Source organism: Microcebus murinus, chromosome 11, assembly GCF_040939455.1.
Source record: "Microcebus murinus isolate Inina chromosome 11, M.murinus_Inina_mat1.0, whole genome shotgun sequence".
NCBI classification, from domain to species: domain Eukaryota; kingdom Metazoa; phylum Chordata; class Mammalia; order Primates; family Cheirogaleidae; genus Microcebus; species Microcebus murinus.
The window spans coordinates 76,337,125-76,358,947 of NC_134114.1; the positions used below are offsets into that span (position 1 = coordinate 76,337,125).

The following is a 21,823-nucleotide window of genomic DNA, read 5'->3' on the forward strand; positions in this document are numbered from 1 at the left end:
TAATTGCTCAATAAACTTTGGTTATTATTATCTTACAATAAACTGGTATTCAGAGGATTTGCTTATTTTTCGTACTTGAAGAAAACATCCCCTAATAATGTGAAGAGTCTGTTTTGTATTGAAGAGTATGGATTAAGAGCAGAGATTCTGGGGTTAGCGAGCCAGGATTTGAATCTTTGCTTTACCACTATGTAACCATAGCAAATTAATTAATTTTTCTAAACTTTACATCTCTTATCTGCAAAATAGGAATAGTAACCCATATCTCAAAGTCATAAAAATTCAGTGAGGTAATATCCATAAAGTCAGTGTCTGGCATATAAGTCAGTAAATATTACTTGCTGCTATGATTGTGCTATTATAATATTTTCCCATTCTTTGGAAGTTCCATGTGTGCAAATACTTTTTTAACCATTTATGTATCATGATATGTATTTAAGGGAAATGACATTGCATTTGATTTACAAATTAAGCTTCATCTTAATGAGCCACGTTACAACAGTGGTTCTTAACCAGGGTGATTTTGCCCTTTAGGAGGCATTTGGCAATGTCTGGAGACATTTTTCCTTGCCAAAACGGGGGGGGGGGGCAGAGGGTGCTACTGGCATCTAGTGGGTGGAGGCCAAGGGTGCTGCTACACATCCTGTAAACACAGGACTGCCCCCCATAACCAACTTTTGGTCAGCCCCAAATGATAGTGCTAAGCTGGAGAAGCCCTGCCTTACAGCTATATGACCACCATAACATTTAGCTTGTAATGTTCTTGCTAAGCAAAGAAAGGGGACTATTTCATTTTTCAAAACCTAGCTCTCAGATAGATGTTTAAATGTAAATTGAAATTTGTAGAATAACATCCAATAAAATATTTAAAATTGTATGTATCCCTATTTTCTCCTAGTTACAAAAGTACTTCAAGCTGGTGAAAAAAATAACTACAGAGAGATATAAATAGAAAGTGAAAGTCCCCTTTCATCCTGTCCGTCCCTACAGAACATCACTGGAAATGCAATAGTTTGAGTCATATTACTTAAGATTTTTAAATGCAGTCATATGCCCCATAACAAAGTTTCGGTCAGTGTTGGACCGCGTATATGAAGGTGGTCCCATAAGATTATAATGGAGCTGAAAAACTTTTATCACCTAGTGACATCATAGCCATAAGTAACATTCTAGCCCAGTGTATTGCTCACATGTTTGTGGTGATGCCAGTGTAAACAAACCTACTGATCTGCCAGTCATATAAAAGTATAGCACATACAATTATGTACAGTACCTAGTACTTGATAATATGTTACCAGTTTATATATTTACTATACTTTTTATCCTTTTTAAAGACCATATTCCTTATACTATAATAAAACAGCCTCAGGCTGGTAATTTCAGACGTATTCCAGAAGAAGGCATTGCTATCATAGGAAATGACAGCTCCATGTGTGTTACTGCCCCTAAAGACCTTTCAGTAGGACAAGATGTGGAGGTGGAACACAGTCATATTGATGATCCTGACCCTTAATGTGTGTGTCTTTGTCTTAGTTTTTAACAAAAAAAGTTTAAAACATAAAACAAAAAGAATGTAAATATGAAGAAAACTTATAGAATAAAAATATGGAGAAAGAAAATGTTTTTATACAGCCGTGCAATGCATTTGTTTTTTAAGCTAAGTGCTATTACGAAAGAATCAAAGTTAAAAAAAATTGAAAAGTTCGTAAAGTAAAAAGTATCAATAAAGTTAATTTATTATTGAAGAAAGAAAAATTTTTAAATAAATTTAGTTTAGCCTAAGTGTACAGTGTTTATAAAGACTATAGTGGTGTACAGTAATGTCCTAGACCTTCATATTCACTCACCACTCACTCACTGACTCACTCAGAGCAACTTCTAGTCCTGTAAGTTCATGGTACATGCTCTATATAGGTATACCATTTTTTTATTTTATATACCATATTTTTACTGTATGTTTCTGTGTTTACATCACAAGTACTTACCATTGTGTTACAATTGCCTACAGTATTCAGTATAGTAACATGCTATACAGGGTTGTAGCCTAGGAGCAGCAATAGGCTACCATATAGCCTAGAGGTGTAGGAGGCTGTACCATCTAGGTTTATATAAGTACACTTTATGATGTTTGCACAAGGACACGATCACCTAATGATGCATTTCTCAAGGTGTATATCCATTGTTATGCAACACAAGACTGCACATGTGCATAATGTTCTACAATTTACTTTTTAAATATTAATGTCTTTCTTTTCTCTTCCTGAACAATTCAGTTCTAAAGCCATTATGTGGGGCACAGCAGGGTAGACATTCAGGAAGGGTGGGCTGGCATGTGGTAATGGAGCCCAGATTGGGTAGTCAGGCATCAGTGTGTGATGGGGTTGGTGACCAGGCATGGGTGTTAGAGCCCAGGCAGGATGGGAAGGGCATCCATGTGTGGGCAGCCCAGTGTAGGGTGTTCACAAAGGCCAAGTGGGATGGATGAAGAGCACAAAGAGAAAGCCTGGTGTGGGGTTTTGAGTCCAGATGGGAGAGGGGGGGAAAAAAAAGCAAGGATGTACTCAAAAGATGGTGACATAAAAGCTAGCCTGAAGCTAGCTAATTGATGTGACATCAAAGGAAGTAATAAATAAAGCTAGTATAACAGATTAAAACCCATTGAATAAAATAAGAAACCATGCGTTCATTATGACATAATAAATAGATGAATAAATTGAAAGTTTGATGAGAAATGGAATCATTATAAAGGTAAAAGTAACCTCTCCACCAAAATATATGAATTACAGAGGGAAAAATAATAACTGTATAGTGGAAAACCAGGCAGACGCCTCCTTGATACAATGATCAAAGTTAATATCATCAGTAACGAGACAAGTCAAAATTGTCAAAATCCTAATAAAATTTTGTGTCAGCCAGCTTCTAAGAAGGTGATCTTCCCCTCCTAGTATTCATGCCCTTGTCTGACCTGTGTCGCCAACAGAGTGTTAGAGAAATGATGGTATGTGAAAGACATTGCTCACTCTGGGGGGAGCCAGTTGCCATGATGTAAGGACACTCAAGCAGCCCTAGAGAGACGGCCACGTGGTGAGGACATGTTCTTGCCCACAGCCAACACTAACTTGCTAGCCATGTTAGTGCACCACCTTGCAAGCAGATCTTTTAGCTCTAGTCAAGCCTTCAGATAGCTGCCGTCCTGGCCAACATCTTGACTGTAACCTCTGGAGAGCACCATCCAGCTAAGCTTTTCCTGATAGACTATGTGAGATAATGCTTTATTGTTTTCAACTACCCAGTTTGGGGGTAATTTGATATGCAGCAGTGAACAACTAATATAGACGTAGTGAGAAGAACATAGATGGCATCACTTCCATGATATTCCTGCCAAAGATGCTTAACCTGAATCTGGTCCTAATGAAACATAAAATAAAATAGTAATTGCGAAGCATTCCACAAAATAACTGGTCTGTGGAGTCAAGACATAAAAGTTAAGGATAGACTGAGAAACTGTCCAGAAGTGAAGGAGATTAGAGACCTGAAAACTTTCTTTGGGATGCCTGATTCTGAACTGACTTTTTGTCAATGTTAAAGGACATTGTTGGGACAATTGGCAAAGTTTGAAGCCTGAGGATTAGATGATAGTGATGTGTCAATATGAACATTTTATTTTGATGATTTTATTGAGGTTGTGCAGTAGAATATACTTGTTTTTAAGAAATCACACTAACGTCTTCGGGGTGATGAAACATCAGGTTAGTAACTTACAAATGTTTATTGCAAAAAAAGTTATTTGTACAGTACTTGCAACATTTCTGTAAGTTTAAGATTATTTAAATTTTTTTAGTTATGAAAAAGAAAAACATAATACATCGTAGAATATGCCTTTGGCCATATTGTCCTTTTTAAAAGTGATGCATAGAATTCCAGTTTTTGTAAGTATAAAAAAATTTATATTGTTTTTACCAATCTCCTTTTGATGGGTATTTAAATTGCTTCCAGTTCTTTGCTATTAGAAACATCCAGTTCTTTGTTATTATGAACAACACTACTAAATATCCTTATAAACATATTTGTGCTTTATTCAGTCTTTGCCCAAGAAAAAAATCCCCAGAAGTCAAATTGCTATGTGAATGGCTATGCATCCTTTAATCAGTTTAATCATAAGTCATTCAGGGAAGCTGCATAAATTCTTCTTAAAACAAAATGAAATTTATAATTTGGTAGTTATTTTTATTTGTTTTTATCCAGGAGAAAGTAATTTCTATAAGAGTGGGAACTTTAATCTATCTTGATTATCAACATCCCCAGCATTCAGATAAGTCCCACGCACTCAATACATATTTGTGGCAGCAATAATAATAATGAACATTTATTATGTGCCTGGCACTGTTCTAAGGATATTAATTGAATTTTTCCTGGGAACAGTCCTATGATTATTAACAGTCCTATGATTAACAGTTGTATGATTATTTCCACTTTGCAAATGAAGAAACTGAGGCAGAGAGAGGTTAGGAACTTGCCCAGTTTCATACAGTTAGTGAATGGTGGAGCCAGGAGTTAGGCAGTTGTCTTTTAGTTTACAAGTAACTACTATGCCATACTGAGTCTTTCATTGAATAAATGAATCAATGAAAGAATGACCAAAATGGATATTTATACTTATTTGATTTTTTTGCCAATTACAAATTTCAGCTTTTTGTTTTTTATATGAAAATTAGAGGGAATGAGCTGCCTATTCATAAGACTCAAATTAATTTTATGGCCGTCTGGACTAGGCTGTACTTACTACCCAATAATACTCCTACTAGAATTAATATCTGTACTGGTATAAGCTATAAATCATTCTTATCTGAAGGATTTATGGATATGTAAACAGAATATTTGTTTTGTATTACAAATAAAAATAGTTCAGTCTGGATCTGCAGCTTGAGTCTAGCAGAAAGAACTTTTATTACTTGTTTTTCAAATACAGATACTGTCCCCCACCCCCTCCTTTGCCCCTGCCATTCCCTATACCTGGAATGCTCATTGCCCACCTCCAATAGTAGAAACTCTAACCATCCTCCAACATCTTGCTCCATAGCCACCCCTTCCACTGAAGCCTGCTTTTACCCTCTCTTTTTCCTTACTCTCTTCTTGAAGTTTCTCCCCTTCCTCAAAATTCCCTGAGTCCCTCTTACAGGGCTCTTACAGGAAGACTACATTCTAAACATGACCTTATGTTACTCTGAAGTTCTCATCTCCCCCTAATAGACTATGTTCTCTTTTAGTTGTATTCATTTTATAGAAATCCAGTATGTATTATAGTATTTTGTACAGATTATGAAATTAAGTCATTTTTCTTTTTTTTTTTTGGATGAGTGTAGGAATTCTCTCAGGGAAATATAGCTTGAATTTTTAAAATATTCAATAAGATGACTAATAAAAGTAGCCTTGAATATTATATATTCCACAGTATCAGGAATTCTAAAATAACAAATGTTTAGACATTTTTTTAATATGATAATTTGTATTTTGTCTTTAGCATATAAGACATCCAGAAACAAGAGGTATAATTAGCTTTCATTTCTATGAGACCTTTTGTTCTGCTCATGGTTACAAATATCAACTTTGCTTCTACTCATAACTTTAGTTCTCTTTTCTTTAAGTGAGTGGTTTAGGGACATCAAAAGGTAATAAAATCAAAGAGATAAGTGGAATTTTTTTTCAAAGACTAGTACTTAAGGGTGTGTTCGTGTTAGAGAATTTTAATACTAAATTTGTTTTCAAGTGTTTGTATAACACCAAATCTCTTTGCCAACTGGAAGAACAACTGTCCTTGAATCCTGTTCTGAATGAAATATTAAAATATAATCTCTCTTCACATATATTTTTTTTTTATAAAAAAGAAAACTTCTGGGAATGTTAAGTATTGTCATTTGACAGGACTGTACTTTGTTGCTTAGCAAAGGCAATAGCATAGCCTTCAGGCCAATTGTTTCTCTTCCTCCATAAGGAGTTCTTTCCTTTACCCACAGGGTAAGGGCACCACTGAAGGTTTTTATTGCGGAAAAGCTCAAACAGCAAGCCAAAGAAAAAGTTCAAACAAATATTATCAGTCTTTTTAAAATGCCATTGCTTATGTAAATTAACTGTGGTCCTTCAGTGCTGGTGAGCCGCAAGCATTCTTGAATTTGTTGGATATTAAGTCATGTTTTATTTATATTTGATGTATGTATGTATGTCTTCTATCTAGAAAGTTCTGACCATGAAAAATCTCATTTAATCTAAGGTTAGTTAGTGCTTTTTTGTTTGTAAGTTTGTTTTGGTTCTGGATTTTTTTTTTCTTTATATTACCTTCACTGTCTTGTGTTTTCCAGAGTATAATTTAGAGGTGAATGTATTATTGTGAAGTACTTGTATATGTTCTTAATGATTTTTGTTTGTTACTGTTATGTATCTAGCCATTGAATTTATTCAAGATTCTCCAAACCATGTTTATAGTTACTGATTAAAATAAAACTTTAAGAAAATCTTTTTCTTTGGAGGTACAGTATTTTTATATTGTGAATGATACAGTTTTAATTAATGCCTTTTGACTAAAATTTGCAGACTTGTACATAGTCTGAAATATGTTAACAACAGTAAGGTCAAAACATTTTTGTTTAAAATTTAGCCTAGTTGGTTCCTCTTCATAAACTGTTGAGATACTAGTTCTGTGTGGCCTCTCATTTATGTTAATGTGAAGATCTTGAGCATAGTCTTTGTAGATAAAATTCATTTTGGAGCCAGCTAAGGTTCTCCCTACTGTTTCTAATTGTCTTCTAAATCCTCACACTTTATTTGAGGAAGAATATCTTTTGGGAGGTATGCCTTATAAGTAATAAATTATTTTGTATAGTAGATGCAGGATTTTTAAATGGGCATTTACTATATATATATATATATATATCATATTAGCTGTAGAGTTTTGGTTTGTTTTAAAATAATTCTGAGAACTTCAGCAATTACTTCTGTGTTGACCCTTGGGAGTTCTTGGCAGGGGGTATTTTCTCTCTTAGATCTGTAGCTCTGTGATGCATATATATAAACATGCCTTTGTTCTCAAAGTCTTTTTCTAATACTGATTACTGTAGTATCCAAGTGCTTTGCCTTAGGCTGTCATAGTGGGGTTTTTTTGTTTTTTTTTTTTGCTTGTGCCTTAGCCTGTCATTTGTGTGAATAACTTTGTTTACATTTGGCAAAGGTATTAAGTGCATTTTTGGTGAGAGAAGGGAGTGATAAAGGAAGTAAGGAGAAGAAATCACAAGAGTGTGGTGCATGTGAGGGACAAAGAGGAGGGAAGAAGTAAGAAAAGAAAACGGGAATGGATATGAGGGAGGAAGAGCAAGCAAGAGGCAGAACAGGGGTTGTGCTATGGGGGTTTGTGAAATCTTGGGGGGCTGGTCGTGGGGGAGGGAGAGCAACAGACCAGCGTTTTCCTCAGGCTTGGGCGCAAGCTTGTGAAACTACTCATGTATTAAAGAACCTCAACTGGGATTTGCTGAGGACAAATGCTGTAATGTGTTAGTCATCCATTATCTGCTTCTATTTTTTGCAGGTCCTGAACGATGACTGACGCGGGTTTGTGCGATATCCCTCACAGTCGCTGTCATTCCCGAGTGATAAGCAGCCCGCACGTCTAGCCCCGGCAGCAGCGCCAACTAGCAGCTCTGGAGGGAGGAAAGCTTCCGCCTGCGGACCGGACAAAAGTACCGCCTTCCCACGGGTTTCTGCCTGCGGCTCGTGACCGAGACACCTCGCCGCGTCCAGCTCGCCGCTCTCGCGGGCGGATGGTGTGTGGCCGCCGCGGGACGCCCGCCGCGCCCGGGCCATGAAGTAGCGGCCGCTGGCGGCGCCGCTGCCCGACCGCCGGCCCCAGCCCCGCGCAGCGCTGCCCGGTCCTCTCCCGGCGGGGCCGGAGCGGCGTGGACATGGCTGGCCGCGCTCGCAGCCTGCTACTTCTCCTCCTGGTGTGTCAGAGCAGCTGCTTGGCTTTCAGAAGCCCACTTTCTGTCTTTAAGAGGTGGGTGTCTGTCGTTGAGGTGGTTTCTGTGCATGCCGTTTAGAAATGGAATCACTTAAGAACCGAAGTGTTTGTTGTTGGCAAGACATACGGGGTTGCTTCTCTTTGCTGAGACGACTCGGAATTTTTAGCACAGTAACTTCTTGTAAAAGTCCCCCTTGCAGAAAAAAAAAGAAAAAGCCCACTGTATTGTAGCTAAGCTGCCCGGGGCTTTCAAAACTCCAATTAGAAGTTGTGATTTCCAATACTAATCACTCCCTGTTGGGGAGATATTTTAGAAACTGAGAAGTAGTCGCTTAGACTTGAATGTCTTCTTGTTTATAACAGCTCAAAGAACAAAATAGCAAGATACATCAGTGGTGAGGAGAAGCAGATCATGGACTGCAATAGCTCACAAGGAATCACCAAGTTGTGTACACACGCCTCATAATTACCATATTAAATATTTATGCACTTGTACATTTGTAATTCACATCTCAGTTTTTTATTTCCTCCTTATACAACTCTGCCTCCTAGCAAGATTGTGGTTGGTTGTTTCTGGCTAGTTATACTGGCCACTCAATATAGTTAAACAGAAATTTTTACTGGGCTGTGGTTAATATCTCTGCCATTAGAAAATTGGCATACCTGTGATAATTTCTAATGTGTTAATACTGTATCTTCATTAACTAGGAACAAATATATATTTTGATAAGTTTTTATTGAATCTAGTTTTAAATGGAGCCTGCTTGGTTGTGTTGGTTATGTTTTGTTTACAAATTGGGTATATATTGTTCTTGGACTATAAAATGTCATTCTAAGAATGTTTGAAAGCAATATATAGTCATCACATCTTAGAGTTTTCATTGGGTCTCAATCAATAATTTTTAACTTAAGGTCATAAAATTCCTTTTTTTCCCCTTCACATGTTGAGTTGATTCTATTATGTTCAAGAATATTGAAATTGTCTTCCTTTTTTAAGGTTTAAAGAAAGTACCAGATCATTTTCCAATGACTGTCTTGGTACCACCAGACCAGTTATTCCTATTGATTCATCAGATTTTGCATTGGATATTCGCATGCCTGGGGTTACACCTAAACAGGTGAGAGGCATTCTATATTTTATTATTCACTTGTTCTATTTATAATCCATAATTAAAACAAAAACCCTGTATTTATAGCTGTGGTAACTTCTTTACAAGTAGGCATTTGCTTTCAAGACTCTTCAGATAGGGTTAGAATAATTGACTATTTTAAAGAGGAGTAAATCTTTCAGTTAAATTTCATTTAAAAAATTTTACCTATATTGTTAGTTGTGGTTTGAAATGGACCTTGAAAATGTACGTTTTGAGATTCTCTATGGAGTCGTAGCCTCTGTAATACAACACGTAAGTATGCATTAAAATATGAAAAATTATTCTAATAAAGGGAAATGATATTGAGCAGCTGCCTCTAAGAGATTACTTTGTTTAACTACCCTCCCTTCTATCGCAGCCACAAGTTGAAAAATAAAAATGTGTTACTGCCAAGAATTTGAAAAATAAAAATTCCACATTTTCAAAAGTTAAGAAAACCGTTCATACAGGTGGCTAATTGGGAGTTTTCTTTAGCCTGACTGACTTGTTATGAGAGATATATTTTGAAGAAATAATGGCAGAGCCCACAAAAATATGACTTACAGAGCATTTTGAGTAGAACTAGGTTGTTGCTAGGGCTTTGCTATTTTAGGGACACACAAAAAGCTCAAACCTACTGCTGTCAATGTGTGCAAGGTGTTTCATTAAGCATAAAAAGGCCAGAATTAATTATGCTTTGCAGCCAGGCAGTGCAGGGATTTATGTGTGTCATTAAAAGATAGTCCTCTCCTTTTGAAGGGCTGCAGAGACAGGGAAAGACTTGGGTGTTGTAGAGCTGCAGTGGCTGATGACTCATTGTTGCAGATAACATTCTAGTTTTTTTTTTTTTTTATTTTATTTAGTCCTGGGAAAATAAAAGTATTCTATTCTACTTATTGGGAATAATTACTTTTGAAATCGACATCCAGAAACTCTAGAAAATACACATGGACCTTTTTTTTCAGGGACTAAGAAATGACATTCATTTATTTGAAGACCTGCGTGTGATCTAATTATCTTTAAATAACCACTTCACCACTGCAAAAATGACTCTCACCCCCTTCCCATCCCCAAATGACCATGCACGTAGCTTCTTTGTGCATTCCATTGTCACTGTCCTGGCCTTTAATTTCATAAGGTCTTTATTTAGTAGTTAGCCAAAAGAGGTGTAATGAGATTGAGAGAAGGAAAGAACAACAGTTGCTCACTTGTGAAATGTTCCTGCTCTTGTCTCTTACTTTTAAAAGTGATTTTCTATATTGCTTAAACTGAGTTTATTTTCTTTTAAAATATCCACAAATTGGTTTTTAAGCACTCTTTTCCCCACAAGAATATCATTATTTTATCAAGCAGTCATTGTAGTTTGTTACTATTGTTGTTTTTTCCTTCTCATTATTTAAGAGTGATGACATTTAAATTATTTAACAATGATAATAATGGGCAACTGTATTGGGGTCAGTAATCTCAGAAAGAGTTCCTAGAGGAATTGATTATAAAAGGATGTGGAGAAGCCCCATCTTCATAAAATAGAATGTTAATTAATTTTTATAGTCATATAACTATGGAAAAAGAACATGCACTGTTTAAATTACCCCTTTTTATTTTGCGCTATCTGTATTCACCTTTGCCTCGTGCAGTGGACATTTGGTGGGCAGCTTTCCTGCAAGAAGCTGGTTGCCTCCTTGCTCCTTCTCTGAGACCATATGGTTCCCAGGAACTGTCTACCCAAGCTCCAGAGGTGGAGCATGTGGACTGCAACTAGTGAATGACTGCATTTTGCCTCTCTTACCACTTTCACACAAGAAAGTATGTGACCCAGACCAGTCAAATCTTAGGACTTTTGCTGGAATGCATTGTTCTGTTGCATGTAAGCAATAGGCTTATAGCGATAGGGTCTGCTGTGTTCATGAGGGAGCCATGCCTAGAATAAAACTAATGCCATAGAAAGCAGTGCAAACAAATTGAAAGAATGTAGATTCTTAGTGACATCACTACTTACGGAGTTTTCAGTTATGTTAGCCTTTCTTGTTTTAACCACATTGAACTGGGTTTTGTCTTCCTTTCAACAGAAACTACCTGACTGGGTAAATGATTCAGTTACTCTACTTGATCAGCTCAGAACTAGCTGTTGAATATTTCTTCCAGTTTTTTCTTTCACTCTCTATTGACTACATGCCATGAGTACTTAAATTGGCCCAGCTGACATTGACATAAAGGTCATATACCTCATAAACTTTTATGAGAAATGATAGACTCTCTATTGAATATACCCAGGAAGAGGCAGATACAGAATCCCTGGAACCTCTTTCCTCCTGAACTTGATGTTCTTGGTGAGGAAGACCCAGAGCTGTGATACCATGAGTACTTTTGGTGAAGAAAGTATGCTTTTCTTAATATGCAGATAAAAGTAGAGTTAACACAGGCCCTTAACAGGAAAGGAGACAAAAAGGAAAGAGAGAAAAATTAAAATATGTTACAGGGAAGAAAGAAAAGGTAAAGGAAAATAAGAGTTAATCAAAAAAAGTCCAAGAAAATAGAATGATCAAGAACAAAAATAAAGGGAAAAAATTCAGAAATAGCTAGAATGTGAAGACAGAACATTTAAAAAATCATATAAGAAAGCAGCACATTTGGCAGTCCCATGGGTCTGTCTCTTGCTTCAACAGTGTTTGGATGGAACAGACCGGGGACTCCCTTTAAAAAAAAATAAATAAAAAATCATAGGAAAAAGAGGAGTAAGGAAAATGTAAAAACAAGGAAGGACATTAAGGCATTAAATGGCAGAGGCTCAAGGAGGGCAGCAATATTTAAAGAAAGAAGGAACAGAGGAGCAAGAACTTGAGTTGATAATTGAGGTAGACCATAGGTGAAAGAAGTATATTTGTTCAACAGATTTTTTTTTGTAAAGTATGTCTTAAGTTTTGATAATAGTGAAAGCTACATCAATAAATCCAATGTAAATCCTTTCCTTGGGAAAGTTGAGATTTTTAGGTCACAAACAATGAGAGTGTCTTGAATAGAGAAACTAGCAGACATAGAATAGAAGTGGAGAGAACCTTAGACAATATAGATAATATAGCTAACTAATTTTACAGGTGGAATACAAGTAGATTAGTGTCTTATCAAAGGTTATCCAGTTATGTCAGGCTTCTGAGTTGCAGTCCATTCTGCATACTATACTATAGGCCTTCAGAGTGGCAGTTAAAAATCATTCCTATTAAACTAGATCAGGTTGAGTCCAGAAAAAGTAGTTTATTAACTGTTTCCATATCAATTTTATAATCAAAGTGAGTTCACTCTTTCTCTTCCCTGACTTAAAAAATTTGAAAATAATTTTTATCCTTTCTTATACATTTACTGTTAATCAGTGTTTTTTCAGTCTTTCAGAAGATTAGAGAGAAGAGTAGACAGCTTTTAAATAGCTTTTTAGCAAAGAGCTAAAAGATCTGGTGTCCAATGTCACTGGCTTCAAACCTAGCAGAGCGACAAAGTGGTAATTTCTTGAGGTTTCTCTTTTAGCACTTTTTCTTTTTTTTTTTTATTCCCTTTCTCACCCAGGACCCTGTGGACTTTGCTCTTACAAACTCTCATATCAACATACAAAACAATTTGATAAACTGCCAGTTTATGGTCACAGTAAGGTGGTATCATCTATTGGACATTTTAACTGCTCCATTGTCTTTGATTTTAAAACAAAGTAAATAAAAGTATAATTACAGTGATTTTACAGAAAGTTTTACTATCTAAATCAAACTTAAATCCAGTGGTATAGAACATAGGCTTTGGGGCCAGGGTGGCAGCATTCTTGTCCCCACCCTTGGACTGTCAACTCAGGTATATTTCTTAACCAGCTAGTCCTGTTCCTTCATCTGTAGAAAGAGTAATAGTTTTCCACCCCAGGAGTGTTCTGTGGACTGAGTGAAGTAACATTCAATTGCCCCAGACATGGTAAGTTCTCAGAAAATGTGCACTATTATTATTACTATTATTATGTGTGTGTTGAGACAAATGCGAGGGAACCTTAAGATGAGAAAGAAATTGGTTACCTTTGTGCTTTCAGTAATAACTTCATGGGGAAGGTAAGACATTGCAATAATTTTGAAAGAGAGGAAAGGTAGCCAAATGAAGAAAGATAGAAAGGACAAACCTAGGCAAGAGAAACCTGGATAAAGTAAGTGAGGAAGTAAATCTTTCAGTATGCTTATTCTTAAATTGTTCTTTTCATTAGAAATGGCCCTGTGATAAGGGCAGTTTTCTCAAAAGCTTCCTACTGCCTGGGCATGGTGGCTCACACCAGTAAGCCCAGTGCTTTGGAAAGCCAAGGTGGGAGGCTGCAATCCAGCCTGGGTGGCAGAGCAAAATCCTACCTCTAAAAAAAAATAAAAAATAAAGAGAAGCTTCCACTGTGATTCTCTTTGTCTTTTTCTCAAATGAGCAATCATTAGAAAATGTTTACTAATAACTAATATACTTTAACTTCTTCATTTCTAACAGAAGAAGGAAGAGATTCCCTTTACCTCTACAATGCATATGTAATCTATAAAGGAATACTGAGAATGGATATGTTTTTCTCAAAGTTCTTATAGATCTTTTATACTGCTTGGAAGAGAAGATATGAAAAGAAGTTTCATCAATATGAAGCCTTATTCATACACACATACACACACACACGTTTGAAATAAAGCTTAATTTCTTCAGTGTCTGCTTTTTGGAGGACTTTGTACAAAGTCAGAAGTGGTGGCTTCAGTGGCCAGCCTCTAGGAAGAACAGACACTTTTATCTAATGTATGTTCTTTCAAATCTTAGGTTTATATGGCATTTTATTTATTTGCTATTTGTTCAACTTAGGTCCTCTGCATTACAAATGGAAACTAATTTGTAAAAAGATATCATTTCACAAAATTATTTTCTTTGAACCTAATATCTTGAAACCTACATTCATTGAATTTCTTTAAATTAGGATGTGTTAGGCTGTCATTAGTGTAGTCATTTTCCTCTCTCATTTTGGGAGTGGTTTGAGAACTATGGAGGAATACGCTTTTGCCTTTCTGAATCTCTAGCACATTCTTGTCTCATTCAGTATTTGTCTTTTGAAGAGTCACAGATCGTGCTTTGAAATCAGAAAGCAGCCTTTTCCTGTGTATCTGAGTGTAGTAAATATCTGTCACCAGGGAGCAAAATAATTTTGAGTTTAAAGATTACATCAGATACCCCAGAATAAGAGGTTGAAAAACCTGAAATTAGAATCTTATGTTATTACTTATTTTAAAATAATGATGAAAAAATATAGTTATTGGAATAAAACCAGAATGAACAAAATACTCCTATGAAATTTTCTCAAGCTTCCTACTGCCTGGGCATGGTAGCTCACACCAGTAAGCCCAGTGCTTTGGGAAGCCAAGGTGGGAGGCTGCAATCCAGCCTGGGTGGCAGAGCAAGATCCTACCTCTAAAAAAAATAAAAAAATAAAGAGAAGCTTCCACTGTGTTTCTCTTTGCCTTTTTCTCAAATGAGCAATCATTAGAAAACTAATATACTTTAACTTCTTCATTTCTAACAGAAGAAGGAAGAGATTCCCCTTACCTCTACAATGCATACGTAATCTATAATAAGAACCCAGGTTTCTTGGGCTTTTCTTTCTGCACCCCTTTAAGGAATCAATTTTAAAATATCAAGCCATAATCATAACATTGTTTATAAGTAACAATTATCAGAACATCTGTTTTAGCCGAGGTAATAAACAAGTTAAACGCAGAATTGTTTTTCTTTAATTCAGAATGCTGCTTAAATTAGCCTGCTTTAGGTAAAGCTATTTAGTTGTATAGAAGTGTGGCTTTTGGCTACTTTTGAGGCTATTATAATGATAAATCTATATATTTTTAAATCCCATCATTATGAAAAAAAGACATACTTATCCCCAGTCAGTTCTAAAATCTCAGGGCGAAATTAGCAAGGACCCCAGAAAAATGTCGCTTTACTGGAATAGTTTTTGTACTTCAGGGGATGTGATTTCCTTATCCCCTTCCCTGTAGCTATCGATATATAATAATATGTGTATTCTTTTGAAATTAAAATTTCAAGTTTTCTTTTGGGTCTGAGAATAAAAGGAAGGGAGACACCCCATACTCCCATTTCTCTGTGTCACCTCATGGGATAGCTTGACTTTTAGTTTAAGTTGCACTGCACAAGTGAAGAAAATTAATCCATGGGCATCAGCAGTCTTTGGTCACCAGCCAGTAGGTTGTCTGTTTTACCTACTTGGGAAGAATAGATCCATGCTCTTCAAAACAGCTGTGCAATTGCTGGGAAATTCTTAAAGAAGGTCCCCACCCAACTCCAGGAATCCTATGGATTTCCTTGACCACCTTTGTGTGGTCAGCAGACACTTTTCATCCTGCCTTCTCTGGTCCTTTGACCTGCCCAACACTGTCCCCCACCCCATCATCTGATCAAATCTGTACACTAGAACAGACATGGCAAATGAGGGTTGCTTTTTGAACCAAATTCATTCAATTGGGAGGAGCTGCCAGGAAAATGTGAAGGATCGTGAGGCCACATTTGGGCTTGTCGTGAAATTGTGCGGTAATACACGAGTGATGTCTGCTGTGAGGATAAAAGTCAGAAGTGTACAGTGGCTCCAGTGTACAGCCTCTAGAAAAAACAGAATGTGAGTGAAGATTGATTGCATTAAATCATTGTCTTAAAATAAACGTGAGTCATGGCTCTTAGTGTTTCTTTTCCTCCATTCTTTTTTCTCCTTTCACAAAAAAATAAAAAAAGGATGGTGATCTTGCAATTGAAGCAGGAAAATTGAGAAATATCCTAATTCTGAACTAGCATTTACTTTTTATTTAGAAGGACTTAGGCAATATGTATAAAATTCCAAGATTAGGGAAAAGAACAACAAAAAATTTAAAATGCTCTATCTTCCCCCCAAAACTGAGACAGGAATATTATCTCCATTTTACCATTGGAGAAGCTGACAGCAAAGAAGGTTCAGTGATTGTTAGAAAAGATGTCCACTAAGCTCTTGTTTCTTTTCTTAGCTACCACACATTAAATTGGTTTTTCTCCTTTCTCTTCTGAAGGTGGAGGATTGGTGTTGTTTAAGATAATACATGCCAGATTCTGGAATTATGTTTATTTGCATATTCACCCTTTTGCTTCATCATCAAGCCTCAATTATGTGAAGTCAATGGATTACAGAAATGTTAAATGACTCTTGTAAACAACAAATTAAAGTCACAAATAGTTCATTGCCAATTATTTAAGTTTAAATTATGATGCTTCCTCTTTATTTTTACCAAAACCTATTCAATGTCCATTTAAAGAAGATATGATTGAATTATTAACAATGTTTTTCTCCACAAGAATAATATAAACATACCAAATATCTGGGTTCAGAACTGCATTTACATTATATACATTTACATTGGCCATTTTTTCTTTATCAAAAATGAAAAACAAAAGACTTTATTTTCAATTAATTTTTGGTATTTTGAATTAACATGATGTTTGAGAGAATATTAGAAAAGTAGCTGCAGTAGAAGACTCCATTATGATTACCTATTTTCTCAATAAGATTTGGAGTCCTTTTTGTGCTTTTTTTTCTAGTAAATTTTTAAAAGAGAAAGCATATTTATTGAATGCTCATTATGTAACACAACTATATTGGGCACTTTATATACATTTTCTCATTAATTCTCATAAAAACTCTGTGTTCAAGGTATGATTAATCCCATTTTTATATACAAAATTGAGACTTAAGGACATTAAGTAACCTGCCCATAGCCAAGTAGCCAGTAAATAGAAGAACAGTGATTTAAATACATATTTACTTGAATCTGAAACCTGTGTTCATTTCATAATTCTCTGCTGCCAATTTGTTAATAATCTATGTGTCTCTCAGAGAATGTTACTATATATATTTCTATGTGTACAGGTGTGTGTATATACATGTACACAGGTATATATTTTTATTATGCATGTATTATAAAAATATAAACTGTTCTTTATTGAACAAAATATAGGCTACTACCTCCATCCTAAATTCTTGAATAACTTTTTCTTATATCTTCTCATACCTGTGCGGAAAGAAATACTACTAATCTGAATCCTGGTAAGATATTCCCAATCACTTGGCTATTACTTTGCAATCAACCTATTTTAGTTATTTTAACACAATTTTTCATTATTCCTGTCTAATTCTTAGCAAATTATTAAGTAACCAGAAATTAGCAAATTATTTCTTAGTGTCAGATAGTAAATATTTTCAACTTGTAAGCCATAGGGTTTCTGTTTCAATTGTTAGAAAACAGTTATAGATAATATTTAAATGAATGGCTTGGCTGTGTTTCAGTAAAAAAAAAACAAAAAAAAAAACACTATTTACTAAAATAGGCAGCCAGCCCACGGGCTGTAGTTTCCCAATCCCAAATCAAAACAATTGTATATACCATTCAGGCTAATAAATGGATTTAACCTTTGGCACCTCATGAACTGTATTGTCTGACTTAAAGAACATAAAGAATAAAAATACCAATGCAAGGTTAACAATGCTTTGATCTTTGTTCCTTAGTTACCTATTCAGTTTTCATGAGTAAATGATTATAAACAAGAGTTCTCTTATTGAGAATATTGTATTTCAGACTTCTCCATCTCAGTAAATGGCAATTGCTATGTTAGAGTTCCTCTAGGCCAAATACACTGGAGTCTTTGCTGATGCCTCTTTCTCTCTCAGCCCATAAACAATATTCCAGCAAATCCTGTTGGTTCTACCTTCCAAATATATTCAAAATCCAGCCTCTTCTCACCACCACCATCTTTTCCACTGTGGACCAAGCATCATCCTCTCTTTCCTGGATCGTTACAATAGCCCTCCTAACTCACCTACCTTGTACCCATGCACCCTTAGCATCTGCGCTCTATACAACAGTCACAGAGATCCTATTAAAGCAGAAGTTGGAGCACATTACCCTTCTACTAATATCTTTCAAGAGTTTTCTGCACTTCTCATGTTTAAAGCCCAAGACTTTATAGTGACCTCCAAAGCCCCTCATTTTTCCTGCCATCTTTTCCCATTTCTGTGTCTGTCACTCCTCTTTTCTGTGTTAGAAGTTGTGTCAAAGGTAAACAAAGATGGACATTAGTGCTTAAAGACAGGTTTTAATCAGCAGTAACAGCTGCAATAGGGAAAAGAGGTTAGCATGAGCTGAACGTAACTTCAATCTGTGCAGAAATAGCTGGACATTTTAAAGGGACATTTAGGCAATATGAAGGAGAGTAAGTGGGGATTCATCAGAACCAGGAAAGTAAAAAATTACAAAGGGTTGGTGTCAATGTGATTACTAGGCCAGCTGGAAATTGTCAAAATGATGATTCTGTCCCACCATAGAGATTAGGAGACAGAGGCCTTGTTCTCAGGTATTGGCTGGAACAAACAGATTTTTTTGGGTAGTCTTGAATTTCTCAAGCAAGAATTTTAAGGGGGGCTTGGGTCCTCTTAGGGATATAGCATTGAGCTGTTAAAAACTATGTTAGTGTCTGTTCAGGTCTTTGCAGGCCAAGGTTGAGGCCTAGTTGAGAAGAGGGCTTAGAAGAGCCTGGCTAGAGTTTAGTCAAGGAGATAATCTTTGTCAATCATTATAGGTACAAAACAAATCAGAACTCTAATTCCACTATTGCTGGCCTCAAGATCTTAGGCAAGATACTTAAACCTTAATGTGCTTCAGTTTTCTCCCATCTGTAAAATGGGGATAATGATAGTGCCTATCTGATAGGATTGTGGTTAAGTGAATTAATATGTGTAAAGCCCAGTTAATGCTCAGTAAATTAATTTAGTTATTAATATTATTATTTCTTCCCCAAAGTACATTACAATGGATGAGTTAAGACATGTTATCAAGTACCTAATGCAAGGCCCTGTATGATGAAAATATCTTAGAAGACTTGTAATAAAGAATTACAGAGGATCAACTTGAGCATTAAGAGTAATTTAAAAATAATACTTTAGTCAGTACTACAGTCATAATTGTCTAGAGCATATTATAGAAGCAGATTAGGACCTACATTTATCTCTTACTGTATTAGGAAAATCTTTTTGGAGACAGTAGGATTTCAAGAATGTAGTTAAAAGGCTGGGAGAAAGATTGCAAAACAAAAATTTAGAATCCCTACAAAGGCACCATTCTAGAAATAATACTATAAACATGAAGTAATCAGAACCTCGACTTTTATAACATTGTCTTTAAAAGAATACACTAATTATTAAAGGAACAATTAATTAAGAGATGGAACAGTCATGCACCTCAGGCATCAAAAACCATCATTGTAAAACATGTAAAATTAACATTCAAAATGAAGTTGGTTAAAATAAAATCATGGAGGGATATTTAGTGTGTTGCATAGATCCTAAAAGGCAAGTATACAAAGCATTTGAATATGTCAATCAGCAGAATAATTTTAAATATACAGTCATGTGCCTTATAATGATGTTTTGGTCAACAGTGGACTGCATATATGACAGTGGTCCCATAAAATTACAATGGAGCTGAAAAAATGCCTGTTGCCCAGTGCTGTCAAAGCTGTGGTAACATCCTGACTCATTGCACTACTCACGTGCTTGTGGTAGTAATGCTGGTGTTAGCAAACCTACTGCTCTGCCAGTCATATAAAAGTATAGCACATACAATTATGTACACTACGTAGTACTTGATAATGATAATAACTGTGCTACTGGTTTATGTATTTACTATGCAATAGTTTTTATTGTTATTTTACAGTATACTCCTTCTCCTTATATAAAAAATAGTTAATGGTGAAACAGCCTCAGGCAGGTCCTTGGGAGTCATTCCAGAAGAAGGTATTGTTATTATAGGAGATCCATGTGTGTTATTGCATCTGAAGACCTTCCAGTATGACACAACGTGGAGGTGAAGACAGTCATATTGATGATCCTGACCTTGTGTAGGCCTAGGCTAATGTGAGTGTCTGCATCTTAATTTTTAACAAAATTTAAAAAGTAATAAAAAAATTTAAAATAGATGTTTATAGAATAAAGGTATATAAAGAAAAAATATTTTATATAGCTGGACAATGTGTTTGTTTTTTAAGCTAAATGTTATTTACAAACATAACGAGTGAGATGTGCAATGTTTGGGGGATGGTCACGCTTGAAGCTCTGACTCAAGGTGGGTGGGGGGCATGGGCAATATATGTAACTTTAACATTTGTACCCTCATAATATGCTGAAATTAAAAAAAAGGGGGAGGGGACAAAAAGTTAAAAAAAAAATGTAAATGTTTATAAAGCGAAACGTTCCAGGAAGCTAAGAGTAATTTATTATTGAAGTAAGAAAATTTTAAAAATAAATTTAGTGTAGTCTAAGTGTATAGTGTTTTGAAAGTCTACAGTAGTGTATAGTAATGTCTTAGGCCTTCATATTCACTCCCCATTCACTCACATACTCAGAACAGCTGCATTCATGGTAAGTGCCCTATACAGGTGTACCATTTTTTATCTTTGTACCGTATTTTTTACTGTACCTTTTCTGTGTTTAGATATGTTTAGATCACAAATACTTACCATTATGTTACAGTTACCTATGGTATTCAGTACAATAACACACTGTACAGGTGTGTAGCCTAGGAGCAATAAGCTAGACCATATAGCCTAGGTGTATAATAGACTGCTATGTAGTTTTGTTTAAGTACACTCTGTAATGTTGACGCAAGGACAAAATCACCTAATGACGTGTTTCTCAGAAACATATCCCCATTGTTGTGATGCATGACTGTATTTAACATAGTAAATTTAATTTAGCTTATACCTTGTATTTGGGAAAGAGAATATAAATTCTAATGTATATAGAACATTTATAAAAAGTTATATAGCTGGACATTGGAAAATTTTAGTTGATTATAGTAATTAGACTTTTTTTACTCTTATCCACTCATAATACTCCAATAAATGGAAATAGATCCAAAAAAGTCATGGAAAACTTAGCTACTTAGAAATTAGCAACCATTCTTCAGCACAAACCCTTAAAGAAGGAGAAAAATCAAAACTGAAATTTTAAATTGGTCTAGAAAGTAATGACAAGGAGAATACTCGATAATAAAACCCATGAGACCTAGCTAATGTAGTACTCAGAGAAAAATTGATAACATTAAATTCTTTTATATTTAAAAAAGTAGAATAAAATAAAACATAATGTAATATAAATATAAGTTGAATATGGACATGTTCATTTTAAGAAATGAGGAAAAAGCAATAAAATCAATGAAAAGAAAGAATGAAGATAAATGCTGAAAATAATAAATAGGTTAAAAAAATAGAAGATGTAAACATAATAAGAAACCATTTATTTGAAACATCCTTTAAAATGGATAAACTCATGGCAAGCCTAACTAAGGATTTAAAAAATGCCATCCTACTGAATCCAAAGGGCACCTAAAAAAATGCCAAAAGTTATACATTATTAAGGATTAGAAAGGATAAGGAATTTTTAGTTGTGCACACATACACAAGCTTTTAAAAATAAGAATTATTTAACCAAGAACAGACTGAGAATGATTAAAAACACAAATAACAGAAAAAAGGTAAATATACCAAGTATACAAGAGGTCCTACAGATTATTGAGAACACAACCAGCCCCAAAGAAAAGTAAATGAAAAATATTAATGTTAA

At 35.4% G+C, this 21,823-nt stretch overlaps 1 protein-coding gene across 17 annotated transcripts in view; it reads left to right on the plus strand.

The window, feature by feature from the left end:
• The window catches only part of PAM (peptidylglycine alpha-amidating monooxygenase), a 269,177-nt gene that overhangs the window by 100,187 nt on the left and 147,167 nt on the right, over nucleotides 1–21,823 (plus strand). For 15 of the 17 annotated variants that reach the window (XM_076008209.1, XM_076008207.1, XM_076008212.1 and 12 more), the window contains exons 2-3: nucleotides 7,577–8,041; nucleotides 9,003–9,123. In XM_076008209.1, the coding sequence (XP_075864324.1) occupies nucleotides 7,950–8,041; nucleotides 9,003–9,123 (213 nt within the window). In that variant the 5' untranslated portion in view covers nucleotides 7,577–7,949. Of the gene's footprint in view, nucleotides 1–7,572; nucleotides 8,042–9,002; nucleotides 9,124–21,823 lie in introns of those variants that run through there. The other 2 variants (XM_076008211.1, XM_076008213.1) reach the window with 1 other exon arrangement.